The 16,445-nt window shown below is 48.5% G+C and overlaps 2 protein-coding genes across 3 annotated transcripts; one reads left to right on the top strand and one right to left on the bottom strand.

Annotated features, from left to right (window-relative positions):
- Positions 1 to 1,435: 1,435 nt before the first annotated feature.
- Positions 1,436 to 8,395, top strand: SERPINF1 (serpin family F member 1). Its single transcript, XM_038157673.1, has 8 exons — positions 1,436 to 1,572; positions 3,998 to 4,083; positions 4,445 to 4,643; positions 4,721 to 4,876; positions 5,694 to 5,897; positions 6,669 to 6,811; positions 7,420 to 7,630; positions 7,982 to 8,395. The coding sequence occupies exons 2-8, from the start codon at positions 4,006 to 4,008 to the stop codon at positions 8,239 to 8,241; spliced, it is 1,251 nt and encodes a 416-aa protein (XP_038013601.1). The 5' UTR covers positions 1,436 to 1,572; positions 3,998 to 4,005; the 3' UTR covers positions 8,242 to 8,395.
- A 475-nt stretch (positions 8,396 to 8,870) lies between these two features.
- On the bottom strand, positions 8,871 to 16,303 carry SMYD4 (SET and MYND domain containing 4). Of its 2 annotated transcripts, none has more exons than XM_038157665.1 (10): positions 16,107 to 16,303; positions 14,403 to 14,553; positions 14,092 to 14,181; positions 12,642 to 13,800; positions 11,722 to 11,904; positions 11,264 to 11,430; positions 10,820 to 10,955; positions 10,261 to 10,377; positions 9,824 to 9,947; positions 8,871 to 9,191 (listed from the first exon to the last, which is right to left on the bottom strand). In XM_038157665.1, the coding sequence occupies exons 1-10, from the start codon at positions 16,244 to 16,246 to the stop codon at positions 9,041 to 9,043; spliced, it is 2,418 nt and encodes an 805-aa protein (XP_038013593.1). In that variant the 5' UTR covers positions 16,247 to 16,303; the 3' UTR covers positions 8,871 to 9,040. The 2 variants fall into 2 exon arrangements, with proteins under 2 accessions (XP_038013593.1, XP_038013594.1); XM_038157666.1 differs by having other exon boundaries at positions 13,581 to 13,800; positions 16,107 to 16,301.
- Between the last annotated feature and the right edge of the window lie 142 nt (positions 16,304 to 16,445).

The following is a 16,445-nucleotide window of genomic DNA, read 5'->3' as shown; positions in this document are numbered from 1 at the left end:
TAAAGCTGGCTTTGGTCTGTAATAACATTCTATGAAACTACCACTCTGATTTAAATGGTTTTAAAACCAAACCTGTGTTTAAACAGATGGGTTTTCATTTGAAGATGATAGAGACAAGACATAAAAACTTCTCCAGTGCTCCTTCCATAAAGGGCATTTTAACACCACAAACAAGGTATCACAAAGAGATGAAAACCACCAGAAAACATCCCCACAGCCAACACCCCCATTCCTGGGCTGAGAATGGAAGAATAAAAAGTACAATTTTTTCTCCGCAGATGATTTTGCACAGAGCAAGCTGAGAAGCAGCTGAAAGCAGAGCTGCTACCCCTCTGGTTAGGAGAGGTGGCCTTTGAAGCGCTGACTAATCACAGGGCACACCTGATCTGCTCTCCTGGCTTGTAAAACCAGCAGCTAATGCACCTCTGAGCCCATCCTCTCCCCTTTGCTGAGGGACTGGATGAGCTCAGTGCTCACCAGGAGGAGCAGCTCGTTACCTGCTGGCAGTGAGCCCAAAGAGATGTCCCAGCCCGGGGGCCCTGACATCACTGCCTTGGCAGCATTTCCAAACAGAAAAACAGCTGGATCTGGTTAGCTGTGTGTCCAGTTAGCCCAGAGTCCTGCTCCTTCCAGTAACCATGGCTGAGGAAAAAAAAAAGAATGGCAAGGGTCAAGGCAAACCCACTGTTCCCTGGCTGTATTGCCCAGCTGGCCATTGGTAGCCTTCAGGGGACATTTCTTCCACTGATTTGGGTTGGGTTTTTTACCTCAAATCTATTTTTATCTTTCATCTTCTGCACTATCTAGTTATAATGAGTTTTACAATTTAATACTTGTTTAAAAATACACTCCCTTGATTTAAATGTGCACGGGTGGGTGCTCCCCTTGAGCCCTCTGTGGAAAGTAATAATGGAACTGCTCTGTCCCTTTCCTTTCTCCCTATCATTTATCATTCTGAAAGCTTCTCCAAGATTCTCTTAATTCATCTTCTTTTTTAACAAGTCCTTGGCTTTCCAGCCTCTTTCTTTTCAGCCAAAAACTTTAAGCCAGTTAATGATTTCTTGTTAACTAGTAACTATCACTGGATACAAGCAGTTCCCAGCATCTTAACTGCCTCAAACAACAGAATCCTGTTTCCACAGTCTCTCCATTAAATCTTGGACATAAATCTATAAATCCATTAAACACCACTGCATTAACCATACCTCTGAGACAGAAGGAATTCCCTGATGTGACCTGTGGCAGAGCTGCAGGGATAAAATACTCGCTCAAACAGAGCAGGGAGTGTTTGCCTTTCCTACCTGTGCTTTACCCACCGGGCTGCCCTTGGCACGGGGATTTGTTCTGGGTCGAAAAAAGGGTTGAAAAATTAATGCAATTCAGGGCGAGGGTGGCAGGGGCAAAAATGGGAGCAGAGCACTTTAAGAGAGCCCTGGGAAGCTGTAACCTGAAGCCTGCCGAAGGCTGGGCTGGGGGAAGCAGCAAAAAGCAGATGTGGCTGCACCAAACCCGCACTGTCCTCGACTCGCACCCGCTGGGAGCCCTGAGAGCAGCGGCCGAGAGGAGCCCCAGGTAAGGGACAGCTCAGGGACAGCTCAGGGACAGCTCACCTGTGCCACTGCCAGCGGCCAGGGGAGCACAGGGCAGGGGCTGAGGCTGGGCAGCTCTCAGAGGACCTGGGAAATGGGAAGAATGGTTCTTCTCCAGGTGGGATTCCCACCAAGAGACCTCCCCAAGGATCGGGAGCCACCAGCATCAGCCTTGCCCCCGGGGCTGAGCTGTGCTGGGGAACTGGGGTGGGTTTTCTGCCTTTCAAGCGTCTGCCTTGCAGCTGGGAACGTGTTCTTTGTCTGTGATGGTGTGACAGTCAAATCCTCTGAGCTGGTGGCTGCAGGACGCTCCAGGAGCTGTGGAACAAGCAGAGCGAGCAGCCTGAACTCATGGGTCCTGCTTCACAGCACCTCGAAAGTCAGAAGTGTTTATAAATGATGTGAGAGACTTGTACCACTGTAGGTGGAAAGTAAAATACTTCCTTTGCACCTGCAGGCCTTCACAAATCAACAACTCCCAGACACAAAGTTCCTTCTCAGCTCATTTCTCAAGGTTTTCTTCCTGTACTTTTTGACTGTAACATCACTCGCTGTTGCTCCTTCTCTTCTCCTTCAAGGCAGCCACAGATTTTAATATCACGCCTGAAACCATCCCACCTCCAATCCAACCAAATTCTTTTCTCTGCATTTCTGGCTGTGTGCTAAGAGAAATACAAATAGAATCCAGATGTTCAGGCCAATTCAAACTCAAAAGGCTTTGTCTTTTTAAAATGGAAATTGCTTTTTGGCAAATTCTGAGAAATATGAAGCTGGTGACAGTACTGGCAAAAACAATACAATCTGCAAAACCAATCTCTGCTCCCATGCTCCCAGGAGCTCAGTGTAGCTGGAAGCAGAGGTTGTGTTGAGATTATTTTCTTTTTCTTCAGAGAAAAGGTTATGCTCCATGGAAAAGCTTCATCTCTTAAGCTAGACTGGGCCAAACCTCTTCCTCTCAGCATGCAGGGCTGCAGCTTGGCACAGGCATCCTCACAGAGCCCTTGCTTAACCTGTAAGACTTAAAGACTCATGCAGGACTCCTGGCATCTCTCTTGCAGCGTGGTGCCTGCTCACTGTAAATCTCTGGAATGACAGGAGCAATCCCAGCATCATATCCACTATCACACCACCAGAAACACCAGACAGGAAACCCTCTTGATCCACACCTTCTGCACCAGGAACCTCCCCCATTCTGCAGCTGGGAGGGCAGCAGGTTCCAGGATGCAAGTGCAGGGGGACAAAGAGGGTACCACCTCTGTGTTACACTGGCTGAACACAGATGAGAGCTTAAAACCTCCCCTGTGAGGCTTTTTTCTCCAAGGGAGAGCTGCCTCCAGAAGAGAAGGCAGGGAAGGGAAGCAGCAAACTGCCTCTCACTGTGCCTGAACGGGGTCTGGAGCTGGGGCTGTTGTCGCCACGTGTATTTCTAGCAGCAGGCCTGTTTTCTTTGTAGCTGAATTTAATCTGAAACACATGTTCTTGCTCTGATTTCTCTAGTTGCCTGGATGACAGGGGTTAGTTAAATACAACCCTCTTCCTTTAATTTCTGGGAATCTATCTAAACATTGCTTCAGACCAGCCTCAGTGGCGTCTGTTGTGTTCTTGGGGGCAGGATGCTTCAGTAGCTCTGGTTTACCCACAGCAAAGGCCTGGGTTACTCAGTGCCCTTCGGGAACTGCTGCCCTTCTGGAGCAGACAGATCTGTCTGGAAGGGCCACTCATCCCAGTACTGGAGTGACGAGAAGTGGATTCCACACAAGGAACAGCTTTGGGGAGTTTGGTGCTTTTCTCCCACCTCTATTTAAAATGTTGAATAAGCCAAGCTCTGCCTCTCACACCTTCAGGTTTCCTTGTTGTCTTTTAAGAAAGCTTTTCTATTTTACGTCATCAGATTGCAAATAAGAAGCAAAGGATGGACACAGGTACATGTAGACACAAGAAACAGCACACTACTGCCTGAGACAGGTAATTTGTGTATCAAAGCAGTAACCAGTCAGTGTTGCCTTCTGCCCCATCCAACAGTATGGACTTGGAACCTTTTATAAATGGAGTCTTGATTTTTTCTGAAGCCTAAGACTCAGAAGTAATGATTTGGAGCTTTACTGGACCTTGGCACTCAGTAACTGCCAGCATCAGTGTGGTTTGGGCCACACACATCTGCTTTTGTGCTCAGGCACACCCACACCGTGTGCTTGCCCAATTTTAAAGTCACTGGGGCCTGTCTGGCTGAATAATTCCAACTAGAGAAGGAAACCTGGCTCAGACCAGGTGTGTGTTTCACAACTGGAAGGACAAGCAGCAGCATCTGTCACTGCAGCTCCTGTCACAGCCAGGCAGACCGAATGGTTGTGGTAGAGATGTATTCACCTGATTGCTCCAACTCTCTCTGTCACATTTTTACTCTGTAGGTGCAGGCATGCAGATTCCAGTGGTTCTCCTCTTCCTGGGTCTCTTAACTGTCCCGAGCAGAACCCAGAACTCAGCTACTGAGCAGGTGAGTAGGAGACAATATGCAGAGAGCAAGGGGAAGAGGTGTGGAGCAGGTAATTTAATTTTAGAGATTCTTAATGAAGGATTAAGCACTACCTTCCTAAATTACTGTGATTTTATTTAGCAACATAATGAGACTAACTCCTGCTTTACCTGGATAAAACCACAGTAGTTACATCAGGGGATGACCAGGAGGCAGAATTTCAAACTCAGTGCTGCCTTTGGCATTAAAATAATTGTTCCTACACTCTCTGTAAGATTAAGTCAGTATTTCTGTGGGTCACTGAAGATTATCTGTAGTTGTTTGCCTATGAAGTGCTTACCACACCTGCAAGTCTAACCAAAGCACTCCTTGGACCTGCCAGAACTCTGCCACAGCAGATGGAGCCAATGCTGGTGAGGAAGAGGAAGATCCATTCTACAAGAGCCCTGTGAACAAGCTGGCAGCTGCAGTCTCCAACTTTGGCTACGACCTGTACCGCCAGCAGTCCAGCCGGACAGCCACGGCCAATGTGCTGCTGTCTCCCTTCAGCCTGGCCACTGCACTTTCTGGTCTCTCACTTGGTGAGTTCTTTGCCCCATTTCCACGCTCACCCTCAGGTTTGGCAGCCCTTCCCTCATGTTTTCCTGCTCGTTGGCAGGGGCTGGAGAACGGACTGAGGATGTGATTTCTCGCGCCCTCTTCTACGATCTGCTCAACAAGGCTGAGGTCCACGACACCTACAAGGAGCTCCTGAGCAGTGTGACTGGGCCAGAGAAGAGCATGAAAAGTGCCTCCCGGATCATCTTGGAGAAAAGTAAAAGTCCTTCTTCCCCTCTATAAAATTTTACCTAAAAAGCTGTCAGCAGTAGTTATTTTGGAGTGAGCGTATATATAAAAACACACTGAGTAACACAACACTAACGGCTCTGGCTCTGACACCCTGCTGAGCCAGGATGCAGACAGAGCATGGAATGCTCTTGCTGCTCCAGAAAAAGCCTGGAAAGTTTGTGTGCACTCAAATAAAAGACCAGACATGTACACAAGGACATTGGTGACAGAACAGTTAACTCACAGAAGACCTAAAAGAAACTTGCTGATAATTTTGCCTTCACTCCAGGCTGTCTGGCAGGTGTTGCTGGCTTCCAGGAACCACAGATCACATTTTCTATTTGTGATAACACTCAGCCATATTCCTTTGTTTAATTCCTTGCAGAGCTATTTGAAATGTTTTCTTCTGGCATGCAATAAACATCTGCTGAGAATGCTAAGAGCTATCTTTTGGAACCTGCTGGTTCCAAGAATCCAATAGGTTGAGTAAGCTGTACTCAGAAAGCAGGCTGGAGAAAGAAGAAAGGCTGATGTGGGAATGCCTGTGTCCAAGCCTTCAGTTCTTATCTCCTTTTTCAGTTTTCAGAAGAGAGTTATCCCATGCTCCAGCACGGGTGGCTGTAGGATTTGGATCACTTTCCTTAATGTGCTTTCAGATATTCCTCTTCAAAGCAGGTTTCTGGAAACAAACAGGCACAGATATTTTATAAGAGACCTGCTGCTGGGCTTTGGATTGCCACCTGCTGCCTTGAGATTGTTTGGATAAGGGAGCTAGCTGCAGCATCCATGTTTTTATTCCCCAGGACTCAGGGCAAGGCCTGGATTTCACAGCCAGCTCGAGAAGTCCTACAAGATGCGACCGAGGGCACTGAGTGGCAACACCCAGCTGGACCTCCAAGAAATCAACACCTGGGTCCGACAGCAGACCAAGGGGAGGATCATGAGGTTCATGAAGGACATGCCCACAGATGTCAGCATTCTCCTTGCTGGGGCTGCTTTCTTCAAGGGTAAGAATGTTGGCTGCTTGGACACAGAAAAAGTGCATTAAGCACGTGTTAGGGGAGGTGTGAAGGAATGCTCTCACTTCCAATAAAGCAAACAGGCTGTCAAACAGAGAGTGTGAGGAGAAAGTGTTTGAGAATGTTTAGCAAAGAAGAAAAAAAAAAGCTCACTACCTGAACAAAAATAGTCCTGAGGGAGGAATTGTTACTCTTGGGAAGCTGAATCTTGACCTGCTTGCAGTAAGAATCGGGGAGGGAAGTTTAAGCTCATGAAACTCCATTCAGAGATGGGATATTACCATTTAGGGAAGGAACAGCTTAGAGTGTTCTGAGCCTTCTTACCACTGTAGAAGGAACAATTTGATACTAGAGAGGTGTTCTTAAACATGCTGTAAGCCAGCGTCCTGGAGAATTATTGCTTAGAGACAAGGAGCAAAATAAAGGGTGGGGAGAGAAGCACTTTATATCCATTGACACAACTGTTACCCTTTAAAATAGTTTTGTAATTACATAAGTAGACATCAACTTCCCACTGGCTACTCCACCCATACACTGGCTTGATTATTTATTTGCCATTTAGCCAATTCTCAGATGAAAAGGAGGGGCCAAGGATGGCAGTAAATCAGTAGCTCAAATCAGTCTATGTCTATCCCTGTTATGCCTCAGCTCCTTAATGCCCAAATACTGTATATTAAAGCACAAGATTATTCAGGCATAAGCCTGGTTTCATATGCTATTATTCCAGAAAAATCCTCCATTTTCTCTCTTATAAAACAGGGACATGGAAAACCAAGTTTGACACCAAGAAGACTGCCCTGAAGGACTTCCACCTGGACGAGGACAGGACTGTGAAGGTGTCCATGATGTCAGACCCCAAAGCCATCCTGAGATACGGTTTTGACTCAGAACTCAACTGCAAGGTCAGAAAGCAAATATTGCCTAAGATCTCCTAAACCTACTGAGGAGCAGGTTCAGCTACACCCACCTGTTAACCCATTCCAGCCTTGCTCCTCCCGTCAGCTACTTATGCAATCCCTATTTTGAAAGGCAGTGTGTTGACTCTTAGGATCTCCTGCTTCTACCCAAGCTATGTCACAAGCAACCCAAGATATAAATTATGCCCAGGTCCTACCAGCCTGTATTGCTTGACTTAAAGTTGGGCAAGAAGGGCAGGGCACACCTCTCAAAACTTTTCCATCTCTACCTCTTTCAACCAATCCTTCCCTGGAGCATGAGTTGAAAGGTGTTCAAGTGAGAATTCCCCAAAGCAATGCTGCAGGATTCAGCAGGTGAGAGAGCCCTTCCATAGCAGGAAGAGTGCAGCAAGGATGGATGAAAGCCTGGGGGAAAAGCCAGAAGTGTCAGGAAGCATCATGTCAGATAAAAGCAAACAGGGAACAAGATCAGATGGTCACTGAAAAGGTTGAGATTCCAGCCTGAGAATCAGGCCACTGCTTGGTACAGGATGGGTAAAACTTTATTATTGACGTGACCCTTTCTTCTCTCTCTCTTATTTCTGTCCTTGCAGATTGCCCAGCTGCCCCTGACAGAGGGAATCAGTGCCATGTTCTTCCTGCCCACAAAGGTGACCCAGAACATGACTCTGATTGAGGAAAGCCTCACTTCCGAGTTTGTCCACGATGTGGACAAGGAGCTGAAGACAGTGCACGCTGTGCTGAGCCTGCCCAAACTAAAGCTGAACCACGAAGAGGCACTTGGCAGCACAGTAAAGGAGACAAGTATGTGCATCACACCCCCTTTGCAGGCTGCCAGGGCTCAAAGCAGTGGTCAAGTTGCTTCCTGCTCTCAGATTATGAAGCTGGTGGGTTGTTAGTTATGGTTGTGGAGATTCCACCAGCAACCAAATCACCTTCATCCAGGACTTCTCAGCTTTTTATCACATCCCTCCACCAAGCTCATGCAGAGCTGCTGAGATTGTGGGTGAAGCTCAGATGGAAGCTGCTCCTCCCTGTTCCCCCAAAAAACTCAGCCCAAGTCGCTCCCTACCCTTGTGGATCACACGTTAGCAGTGCTGCTCCCCTTCTGCAATCCGTGCCTCCAGCTAACGGAACTTTCTCTCTTTTCTCCAGGGCTCCAATCACTTTTCACATCACCTGATTTCTCCAAGATTTCTGCCAAACCTCTGAGATTATCTCATGTGCAACACAAGGCAATGCTGGAGCTTAGTGAGGATGGGGAAAGATCCACACCAAACCCTGGGGCCAATGCTGCTCGTCTGACCTTCCCCATAGAATACCACGTGGACAGACCCTTCCTCCTTGTACTGAGGGATGATACCACTGGAACCCTCCTCTTCATTGGCAAGATCCTGGATCCCAGGGGTGTTTAGGTCCCTTCACAATACTCTGCAATGGTAGGGCCCAAATGGAAAGGGTGATATTGGGAGGGATACTGGCTCCCTGCTCTGCTGCACAAAGACACAACTTGCAAATCTTACGCCTTTCATGCTGCAATAAAAGAGCTTTTGCTATTAATCTCAGCAAGCCCAAGTATTCTCCCTTGAAAGGTTATCTGCCTACACTCCCAGTTTCCCCAGAGGAGGAATGCAGTTCTGTGTCCTGAAAGCAAATATTATCTGGTGTATGCTGCACTGTTCCCCATCCTGCTTTCCACCCTGACACCAGTTGTTGATTCTGAATCCCTCATCACTGACAGACCTGTGCTGGAGCCCTCCCAAGTCCTGCAGTGCCCCCTTTTATAGACTCTAATTTGCACTTCCAGGGCTGTTGCCTCACCCCTTCCAACTGTTTCCATTTGACACTGGCAAGAAGGGAAGTGCCTCACAGTATTAAAAATAGAAGGCAACGTGCTCTGGATGACTGTATGTTCATAATGCTCAGGGCACCACACAGGGGAGAGTCACACCTCACACAAAAGCAACTCAAACATTTGCTTCCAACCCACACGCAGAACTTATACAACAGCCTCTGTTCCCACCATACCACACACACACACCTCTCACGTTAGAATTGGTCATTTTATTTACAACAGGCTCACTAAAGAGCATTCCAAGACTTCATTCAAGTTGCTGTTACACATGATTTTCCAGCTTGTACTACATGACTACCTTACCACATGACACGTAGCTTTGATGAAAGATCACATTGCAGCTTCCTTTGACAGGGAAATTAAGTCCTCTGAAGGATGTTTCTGGGAAGCTCTGACAGGCAGGCCTTCATCTCTTGTAGTTCCTGGATCTGAGCACTCTGAGGACCAAAGTGCACTGACAAAATCCCCTCTGCTCTTTGAATCGTGCTCAGAGCTTCAGAAACTGCAAATCTGAAATAGGAAGATAATAAGAACAGAGCATGCAAAAATACTTAATTCAGCTTCTTGACTTACACAACCTTTAAGCCCTCCCTAACAAAAACTTAAACCTGTTCATGGCTACAGATCCCACCCTCCCCTGCCTTCCAGCAGCACGAAAATTGTGTCTGCTTCAGCTGCAAAGGGAGGATGAGGGGGATAGAAGGGTAAGGACATGGACAAAACCTGAAAACATTATATTTGAGTATATGGGAACCCAGTAGTTCTTCACTGCAACTCCTGCTAAAATTAATTTGGTTAAAGGGAGTTGTTGTGAGGAGATTTTCAGAAGCAGTCGGGGGATTTCCTTGCCAATAAAGCAAGAGGATTTCATTCCCTCTTTTGAGAAGATGTCAGCAACATTATACAACTGAGATAGAAACACCAAGGGTGATGAGTTGACAGAATAAAACAATTGGACAGGGAATAAATTGAGCCAGGGAGAAGAAAAAGATAGACAGGCACAAAGGAGAGAAACAGATTCCTAAGAGAGTACCTGTGCTAGACTGCCCTGTGTCCTGTGAGACACCCTCCAGGTGCCCTGATATTGTGTCAGACACAAAGGAGTGGTGTAGGGCAGGGACAGAGGATGAAACCAAGCTCACCCATTGAAGAGGATTTGTGCCAGCTTGAAAAGTTCATGGCCTGTTTCTACACTTGATGGCCCATGGTGCATTTCCACAATCTCAATACTCTTCTTCAGGTGTCTGGCTGCTTCCTGCCACTTCCCTGATGGAAAAACAAGCAAAACAAAACAATGGGAAATGAATAAATACTTTCTAGAGCTACTGCCACCCAAAGAATCTGACAGAATTAATCAAAATGTGGTGAACTCTGTCCACAGAACCAGGACAGGGAATGTAAAAGAACATGAGAGCACAGTATTATTGTTCACTGGCTGCTGGGAACACAGGTTTGGTCTTTCTGAGAGCCCTGCTGACAAAACCAGGGGAAAAAATGAGAGGGCCAGTCCAAGAAAAAGCTAGTCATGTTAAATTTCAAAGTTCAGGAAATGTGGGATAGTGAGAGGACAGTGCCATACCAAGAGTAGCATAGACCTGTGCCAGATGATCCTCCATCTCTCCCATCAGCAAATGCTCTGGAGACAAGAAGGTTCCAGCATCCATCTGACACTTCAGGAGCATTTTGATAGCCTGATCTATATAAAAAAAAAAAAAGGTTATAAAGTTCACCCTGTGGCCAGTGTCCAGTTTTCCATGATCCATGAAATAAAATCAATCCAATCTCATCTTTGCACAGCTGATTGGGGTTTGGTTAGGATTCAACACTGACTTCATCTGCACCTCTGCTTATTCTACCCCAGCGTTGGCCCAACTCCCTCCAGGAAAACAAGGCCTGGGAATGCCCAACTCCACTGTTACCCTGATTTCCCTTAATTTAATTACTTTACTATGGAACAACATGTGACTTAGATTAACACCCAGATCAGGGGGTATAAAAAATCTAAAGCTGAAGTCCCCAGGGACACCAGGCCACATGTCACAGCACCCTAATGGCATGAGCAACAGTGCCATCTCATGGTTCCTGGCCCAGCCTGGGCTCCTCAGCTCCTGACCTCGGGGCACAAAGCTGAGCCTTACCAGCCTTCCTGACTCTCAGCAGGTCTAAAGCTTTCTTGATTTGTTGCTGAAGGTCCTGTAAACGGCCAGACAGGTGATCTCTGCTGACTGAGGTTGCACAAGCTTCATTTGAACAGCAAAGTGTGTCTTCTTCCCCCTGTGGAAACCACCTTTGTGATCATTCCTGCTCACACTCAGCTCAAAGCTTACTCTCCATCTGCATTAGCTCCGGGTTATAGAGATGCTAAATTGTTTCTCAGTTGTATTCATTAAACAAAGTGATTTTTAAAATAATTTGTTATCAGCTTATTTGATTTTATAAGAAACAGTGAGATACTGTCTTGACTCAGCAGGGGCTTTTGGCTTCTGAGCAGGGATCAAAGTGAGGTTTTAACCTCTTGGCTTTCCCAGACCCAAACCTCACACACCCCAGTAAGTTGCACAATCATAACCATGGAGAATTACCTGCATTTGAGCCTGGCATTTGGGACAGCAGAACGAATTTCTGATGGACACCACACTCTTGACACCAGACTCTAACTCCTGGAGGCACGCCGGGCAGCGACACTCGAAGAAATACTGACTGAGGAGCTGCTGTCTCTCAGCAACCCCCATCCTACACCTGTGAGGCCCTGCAGAGGATGGCAAGGGTAGAGATCTCTCACAGGTACAGCTCTTAACATCAGAATAAATGGATTTTTGTTACAATTGAAACCAGGTATATTTTGGGGAGGGCACAACTGGAGACTGAAAATCTAACAGAGGGTTTAAGAGACTAAATGCTGATCAACATTGTTTGCTTTGTTTGCTAAACAAAGACTCTAGCAACATTAGATGAGAATTACGATATAAATAGCCATCAGCATGATAAAGGGAGGTGGATGATGTCTGTGCCTTGAGACAAACACAGAATTGGGGCTTACCATAGCAATGCAAAACCTCTTGGCCACTTGAGATTGGCTGTGCTGCCCTGACAGTGGCAGCTGTCCCGCTGAATGACACGCTGGTGTTGGGGCAGCACGAGTGGTTCAGGAGGCTGAGGACAGGGAAGAAGGCTGTTGCCAGCCTCACAGGCTTCTTATCTACAACAGCCCCATCTCCAGGCCCTGAAGATAGAGGAAAACCAAGCGGGTTGAGATTGAATGCTCAGAAACCCACACAATTTCTGCAACGAGCCCCGTGACCGATCGCAGGCAGCAGCAGAAGGGTTCCTGGTATATTGCTGCAATAAATAATAGCTAAACACACTCTGCATGTGCACCAAGGAACAGACCAGCACGGGACAGGCCATTAAATTGTAAACAAATCATTTCCATCTGCAATGGGAGCTTTTTACAGCTTAGAATTTAATCTCTTCACTTCCCACGAGAAGATGGGCAAGGAGAGGACAGTCCTGGGCTCCTCAGGACAGGAAAGAGGAGCTACTGGAGAGGGTCCAGGGGATGAGGGGTCTGGAGCATCTCTCTTATTGGGAGAGACTGAGGGAGCTGGGCTTGCTTAGTCTGGAGAAGACTGAGAAGGGATCTTATCAAATAATGGTGTCAGAGAATGGTGGTGGACTCTTTCCTGTGGTGCCAGGATGAGGAGTAACAACCACAAATTAAACAAGAAGCTCCATCACAGCATGAGGAAAAACTTCTTTCCACTGAGGGTGGCAGAGCAAGGAAGAGGCTGCCCAGGAAGGTCTGGAGACATTCCAAACCCACCTGGACATGGTCCTGTGTCACCTGCTCCAGGTGACCCTGCCTGGGCAGGGGATTTGGACTGAATCATTTTCAGGGGTTCCTTCCAACCCCAATCATTCTGTGACAACACTGAAGGGCTTAAATTTTTTTTATCTTACCCAGCTCCTGCATTACAGTGATTGCTTGAGCATTACACTGCAGCTGCAACACGTGCCTCAGCATTGCTTCTGCCACAGTCTTCAACTCTGGGGACAATTCATCGGAGGTTTTCTCACATGTCTTTAGTTTGGACCACTGCTGAGGTGATTCCTGACTCAACACAGCAGCCCCCAGGCCAGCTGCTTGCAGCTGTTTGCACAGAGCTACCACACTGAGAGTGCAGAGGAACTTGTGCTCAGGGCTGTGCTGCTCAGTGTGGGGCAAAAGGTGGAACAGAGCTTGGTAAGAGCTCTGGTACCAACCACTGCTGTCACAACCAGGGACAACACTGCTGTCACAACCTCTGCTGCCAGCTCCTGCATCTGCTGCCTCACTGAGAGGCTTGCAGCTTGCCTCAGGGTTCTGAAAGTTCTTGTCCCCACGGTGGGACCCTGCCACCAGCCTGCTAACCTCTGCAAATCCTGCCAGCAGGACAGTCCTCAAGGCCACGTGGCAGAAGACCCCCAGCGTGAGGAGCAGCGCTCCCAGGGAACACTCTGTCCTGTGGTACTGCTGCCATGCCACGTCTGCACAGTCCTGGCTGCAGTACTTGGCATAACTGCAGCCCTGGCAAGGCACCGAGGCCAGGAGCTGCCTCAGACAGCGGTGGCAGTAAAGATCTGCGTTGGTGGCTCGAGTGTCCCACGCCGTGTCACCATCCTGCAGAGGAAGGCTCTCCCCTGGGCACAGCACGCTCACAAAGGCCTCCTCCTTCACCAGGCTCTGTCCTGGCATGATGTCTTGGGAAGCCACCAAGTGACGTCCTCTCTCTGCATCAAAACTCAAGCTCAGGGATGAAGATGCTCCTGAAATCCTGCTGTTCTCTTCCCAGATCTCTGGCTCCCCTTGAGTGCCACCACGTGCTTCTCGTGCAGGCTCTGGACACCTCTGTTTCTCACCTAATTTAACCTTCAGCTGACTTAGCTTTTTTAGCTGTGTCAGGTGTGTAGTCATGACCCCATCCAGAGCAATTTTACTCTCCAGCACTCTGAGGATATCCTGTGCATCCTGTAACCTCCCCAGGCACAGGAGACACTCAGCTTTCCGCAGCAGGACCTTGGGCAGCAGCTTGTCAGGATAGCCGTGGCTTTCAGCCCTGGCAATATCTTCCAGACAAACCTAGGGAAAAAAAAAAAAAAAGGCCTTTTAAGTGGGCTTGAAAACCAGCTCGTGCTCTTTCATTCCACCTAAGACAGCCTCATGGAAGCAATCAGCAAATTCCATGTGCATAACCAACCTGCTGCCCAAATAAAGCATCCTGACACAGAAACAAAGCAGGGAAGTTGAGCTCTGGATGCTTTAAGCACAGCTTGGGAAGCACGTCTGATCTGCTGTCTCTCATTCTAACAATCAAACACCTCCGGGGCACCCAGGACCTTGCGGGGTGGGTGCTGCCCTGGCCCCACTTACCTCAAAGTGCCCCAGGTGGAGGAGGGCGGCCGAGCGGTTGGCAAAGCACACGGACAGCTCGGGGCTCCCAGGGAGCTCGTGGGATGCTGCCTGCAGAGACCAGAGAACTGCTGCTGCCTGGGGGGATCCCTCACAGGACCCCCTCAGCACAGCCTGCAGGATCCCCTCCCCTCTTTGGGGATACCCTCACGGGAGCTGCTCCTCGCCCCTCACCCTTCAACCACAAGGGGCTGCAGGACCCTCTCTCGGGGATCCCTTAGGGGGATCCCTGTGGCTGTGAGGTGTTTGGGACCCCCTCATGCCACACCTACCTTGGAGTAGAGCCTCAGGGCAGCCTGGTACTGGCCCCTCTTGAATTCCTGGTTGCCCTGCTCCCGGTACCAGCCGGCGGCCTCCGGCTTCTTGTCCGTGGGGGACCGGTGGCACAACTGCACCAGGGCTGCCTCCTCCTCCTCCTCGGTCCTGTGGGACACGGGGGCAGCACTGAAGAATCAGCTTGGAACTTCTGGTCCAGCCTCCCTTCTCAAGCAGGGCTGATCATCAAGGATCATCAAGGATGATCCTTGTGGCACTGTGTCCAGAGGGCTCTGGAATGTCTCCAGCCAGGGAGGCTCCCCACTCCCAGTCTGTGCCACGGCGTGGTTGCTGCACAGGGAAGAAGTTCTTCCTCATATTCTCATGTGAAAAACGCCAAACGCTTGATTTTAAAAAAGTTTAATAGTGATAAAATGGTTATAAAAATTGTAATATAATAAGAGTAATAAAAATTTGGACAATTGGGATTAGGACAATATGAGACAATAAACACAAAGAGTTTCAGATGGTCTGGGTACCTTTTCTGGTAAAAATAAGACTGAAAAAGGACCTGTGTTAACAGAGGATTAACCCTTAAAAGCAACAGCCTGTTGCATATTCATACACCTCATACATGATGCATAAATTCCATTCAAACAAAGGATTCTGTCTGGTCAGCATCAGCTTCTTCCTCTTAATCCCAAACAGCATCTTCAGGGCTGAGCAAGGCGGGAAGAAGTTCGTTTCTCCTGATAATGGAGCAATAAATTCTTTTTCTCTGAAAGATTTAGGTGTCCTGTGGCTGCTATCTGGTGCGAGTACCTCATTCCTTTCTTAAAAAAAATATCCCACATACAGAGTTTCTATTTTAACATTATGTTATAACCTGAAACTATATTTGGAAAAATAATACAGCATAACTCTCTAACATAACACATATAACATTCATTTTAATATTTGCAAAAAGCCAATAAAATATGCATTTTTCACACTCAGAATCACAGGATCAATCAGGCTGGAAAAGACCTCCGAGGCCATGGAGCCTGTCAGGGATGTCTGTCAGCACTGAATGCCATGTCCAATCCTTCCTTAAACACCTCCAGGGACAGCGACTTCACCTCCTTGCTGGGCAGCCCATTCCAGCTCCCAGTCACCCTCTCAATTCTCACTAGTGTCCAACCCAAACCTCCCCAAGTGAGGTTTAAGTCTGTATCTTGTCCCACCTCCAGCCTGCTGTCAGATAGAAAGGTGGGATTTTGTCGCCCTGATTTTTTAAGATTTTTCTAAGCCTTCTGATGTTTACGTTCTTGTAACGAACTTTCTCACACAATTCTATAAATAACTTATTGTTTTGCATTCTTTTATGGAAGGGGAGAAATCTGATGAACTGTTGGTTTGTCCAGTGTCACTGGAGAGGTGGCACTGTCACCCTCCAGTCCACTGTCACTGTCAGAAAACTATAAATATCAGAGTCAGAAAAATAAACTTCCCTTTATTCTTCACCTTAAGAGCAGCGTGTCATCATTTCGTGCCCTATGGTGACAGGATTTTATCCAGATGGAATGTCCCCGCTATCCCTTTCTTTCCCCGTGTTCCACAGCTCGGTTCCACCGAGCGGAGCCCGGTCCATCCTTCGACACCGCCCTTTATTGTTTATTCCCGTTAAGAGATGCTCCATTCCCCCTCTCCCCCCGTTGCCCCGCGCCCCTCCCGCGGCTCACCGGAGCAGATCGCAGCCCAGCCGCACCGCGTCGCCAAGCGAAGCCGCCGCCAGCCGCTCCCGCGGCGCCGGGCCCAGCGCGGCCCAGAGCCGGGCGGCGCGGCCCCGCCACTCGGCCGCCGGCAGCGCCATCACCGCCATGGCGGCGCCCAGCGCGGCCCTGCACGGAACACCGCGGCACTTCCGCCGTACGGCGCCGCGCAGCCAATAGGAGCGCGGCGCTTGCGGGGGACGCGCGGCGCGGCGTGAGGCGGCGCCGGAAGGAGGCGGTGGCGGCGGCGGCGGCGGGAGGATTTGGCGGCAGCGGCGGGAGGATTTGGTGGCGGTGGCACCATGAGCG

Source organism: Motacilla alba, chromosome 19, assembly GCF_015832195.1.
Source record: "Motacilla alba alba isolate MOTALB_02 chromosome 19, Motacilla_alba_V1.0_pri, whole genome shotgun sequence".
NCBI lineage: Eukaryota > Metazoa > Chordata > Aves > Passeriformes > Motacillidae > Motacilla > Motacilla alba.
This window is presented reverse-complemented; position numbering and strand designations above follow the sequence as displayed.

What these genes read in the sequence shown, in the direction of transcription:
- SERPINF1 (XM_038157673.1), top strand. Translation starts at nt 4,006, where the DNA reads ATGCAGATTCCAGTGGTTCTCCTCTTCCTGGGTCTCTTAACTGTCCCG. An exon ending in AGAACTCAGCTACTGAGCAG is followed by an intron (nt 4,084 to 4,444) that starts GTGAGTAGGAGA and finishes TGGACCTGCCAG; the next exon opens with AACTCTGCCACAGCAGATGG. An exon ending in ACTTTCTGGTCTCTCACTTG is followed by an intron (nt 4,644 to 4,720) that starts GTGAGTTCTTTG and finishes GCTCGTTGGCAG; the next exon opens with GGGCTGGAGAACGGACTGAG.
- SMYD4 (XM_038157665.1), bottom strand. Translation starts at nt 16,246, where the DNA reads ATGGCGGTGATGGCGCTGCCGGCGGCCGAGTGGCGGGGCCGCGCCGCC. An exon ending in CACTGTAATGCAGGAGCTGG is followed by an intron (nt 11,905 to 12,641) that starts GTAAGATAAAAA and finishes CTCTATCTTCAG; the next exon opens with GGCCTGGAGATGGGGCTGTT. An exon ending in GCTGAGAGTCAGGAAGGCTG is followed by an intron (nt 10,378 to 10,819) that starts GTAAGGCTCAGC and finishes TTTTTTATATAG; the next exon opens with ATCAGGCTATCAAAATGCTC.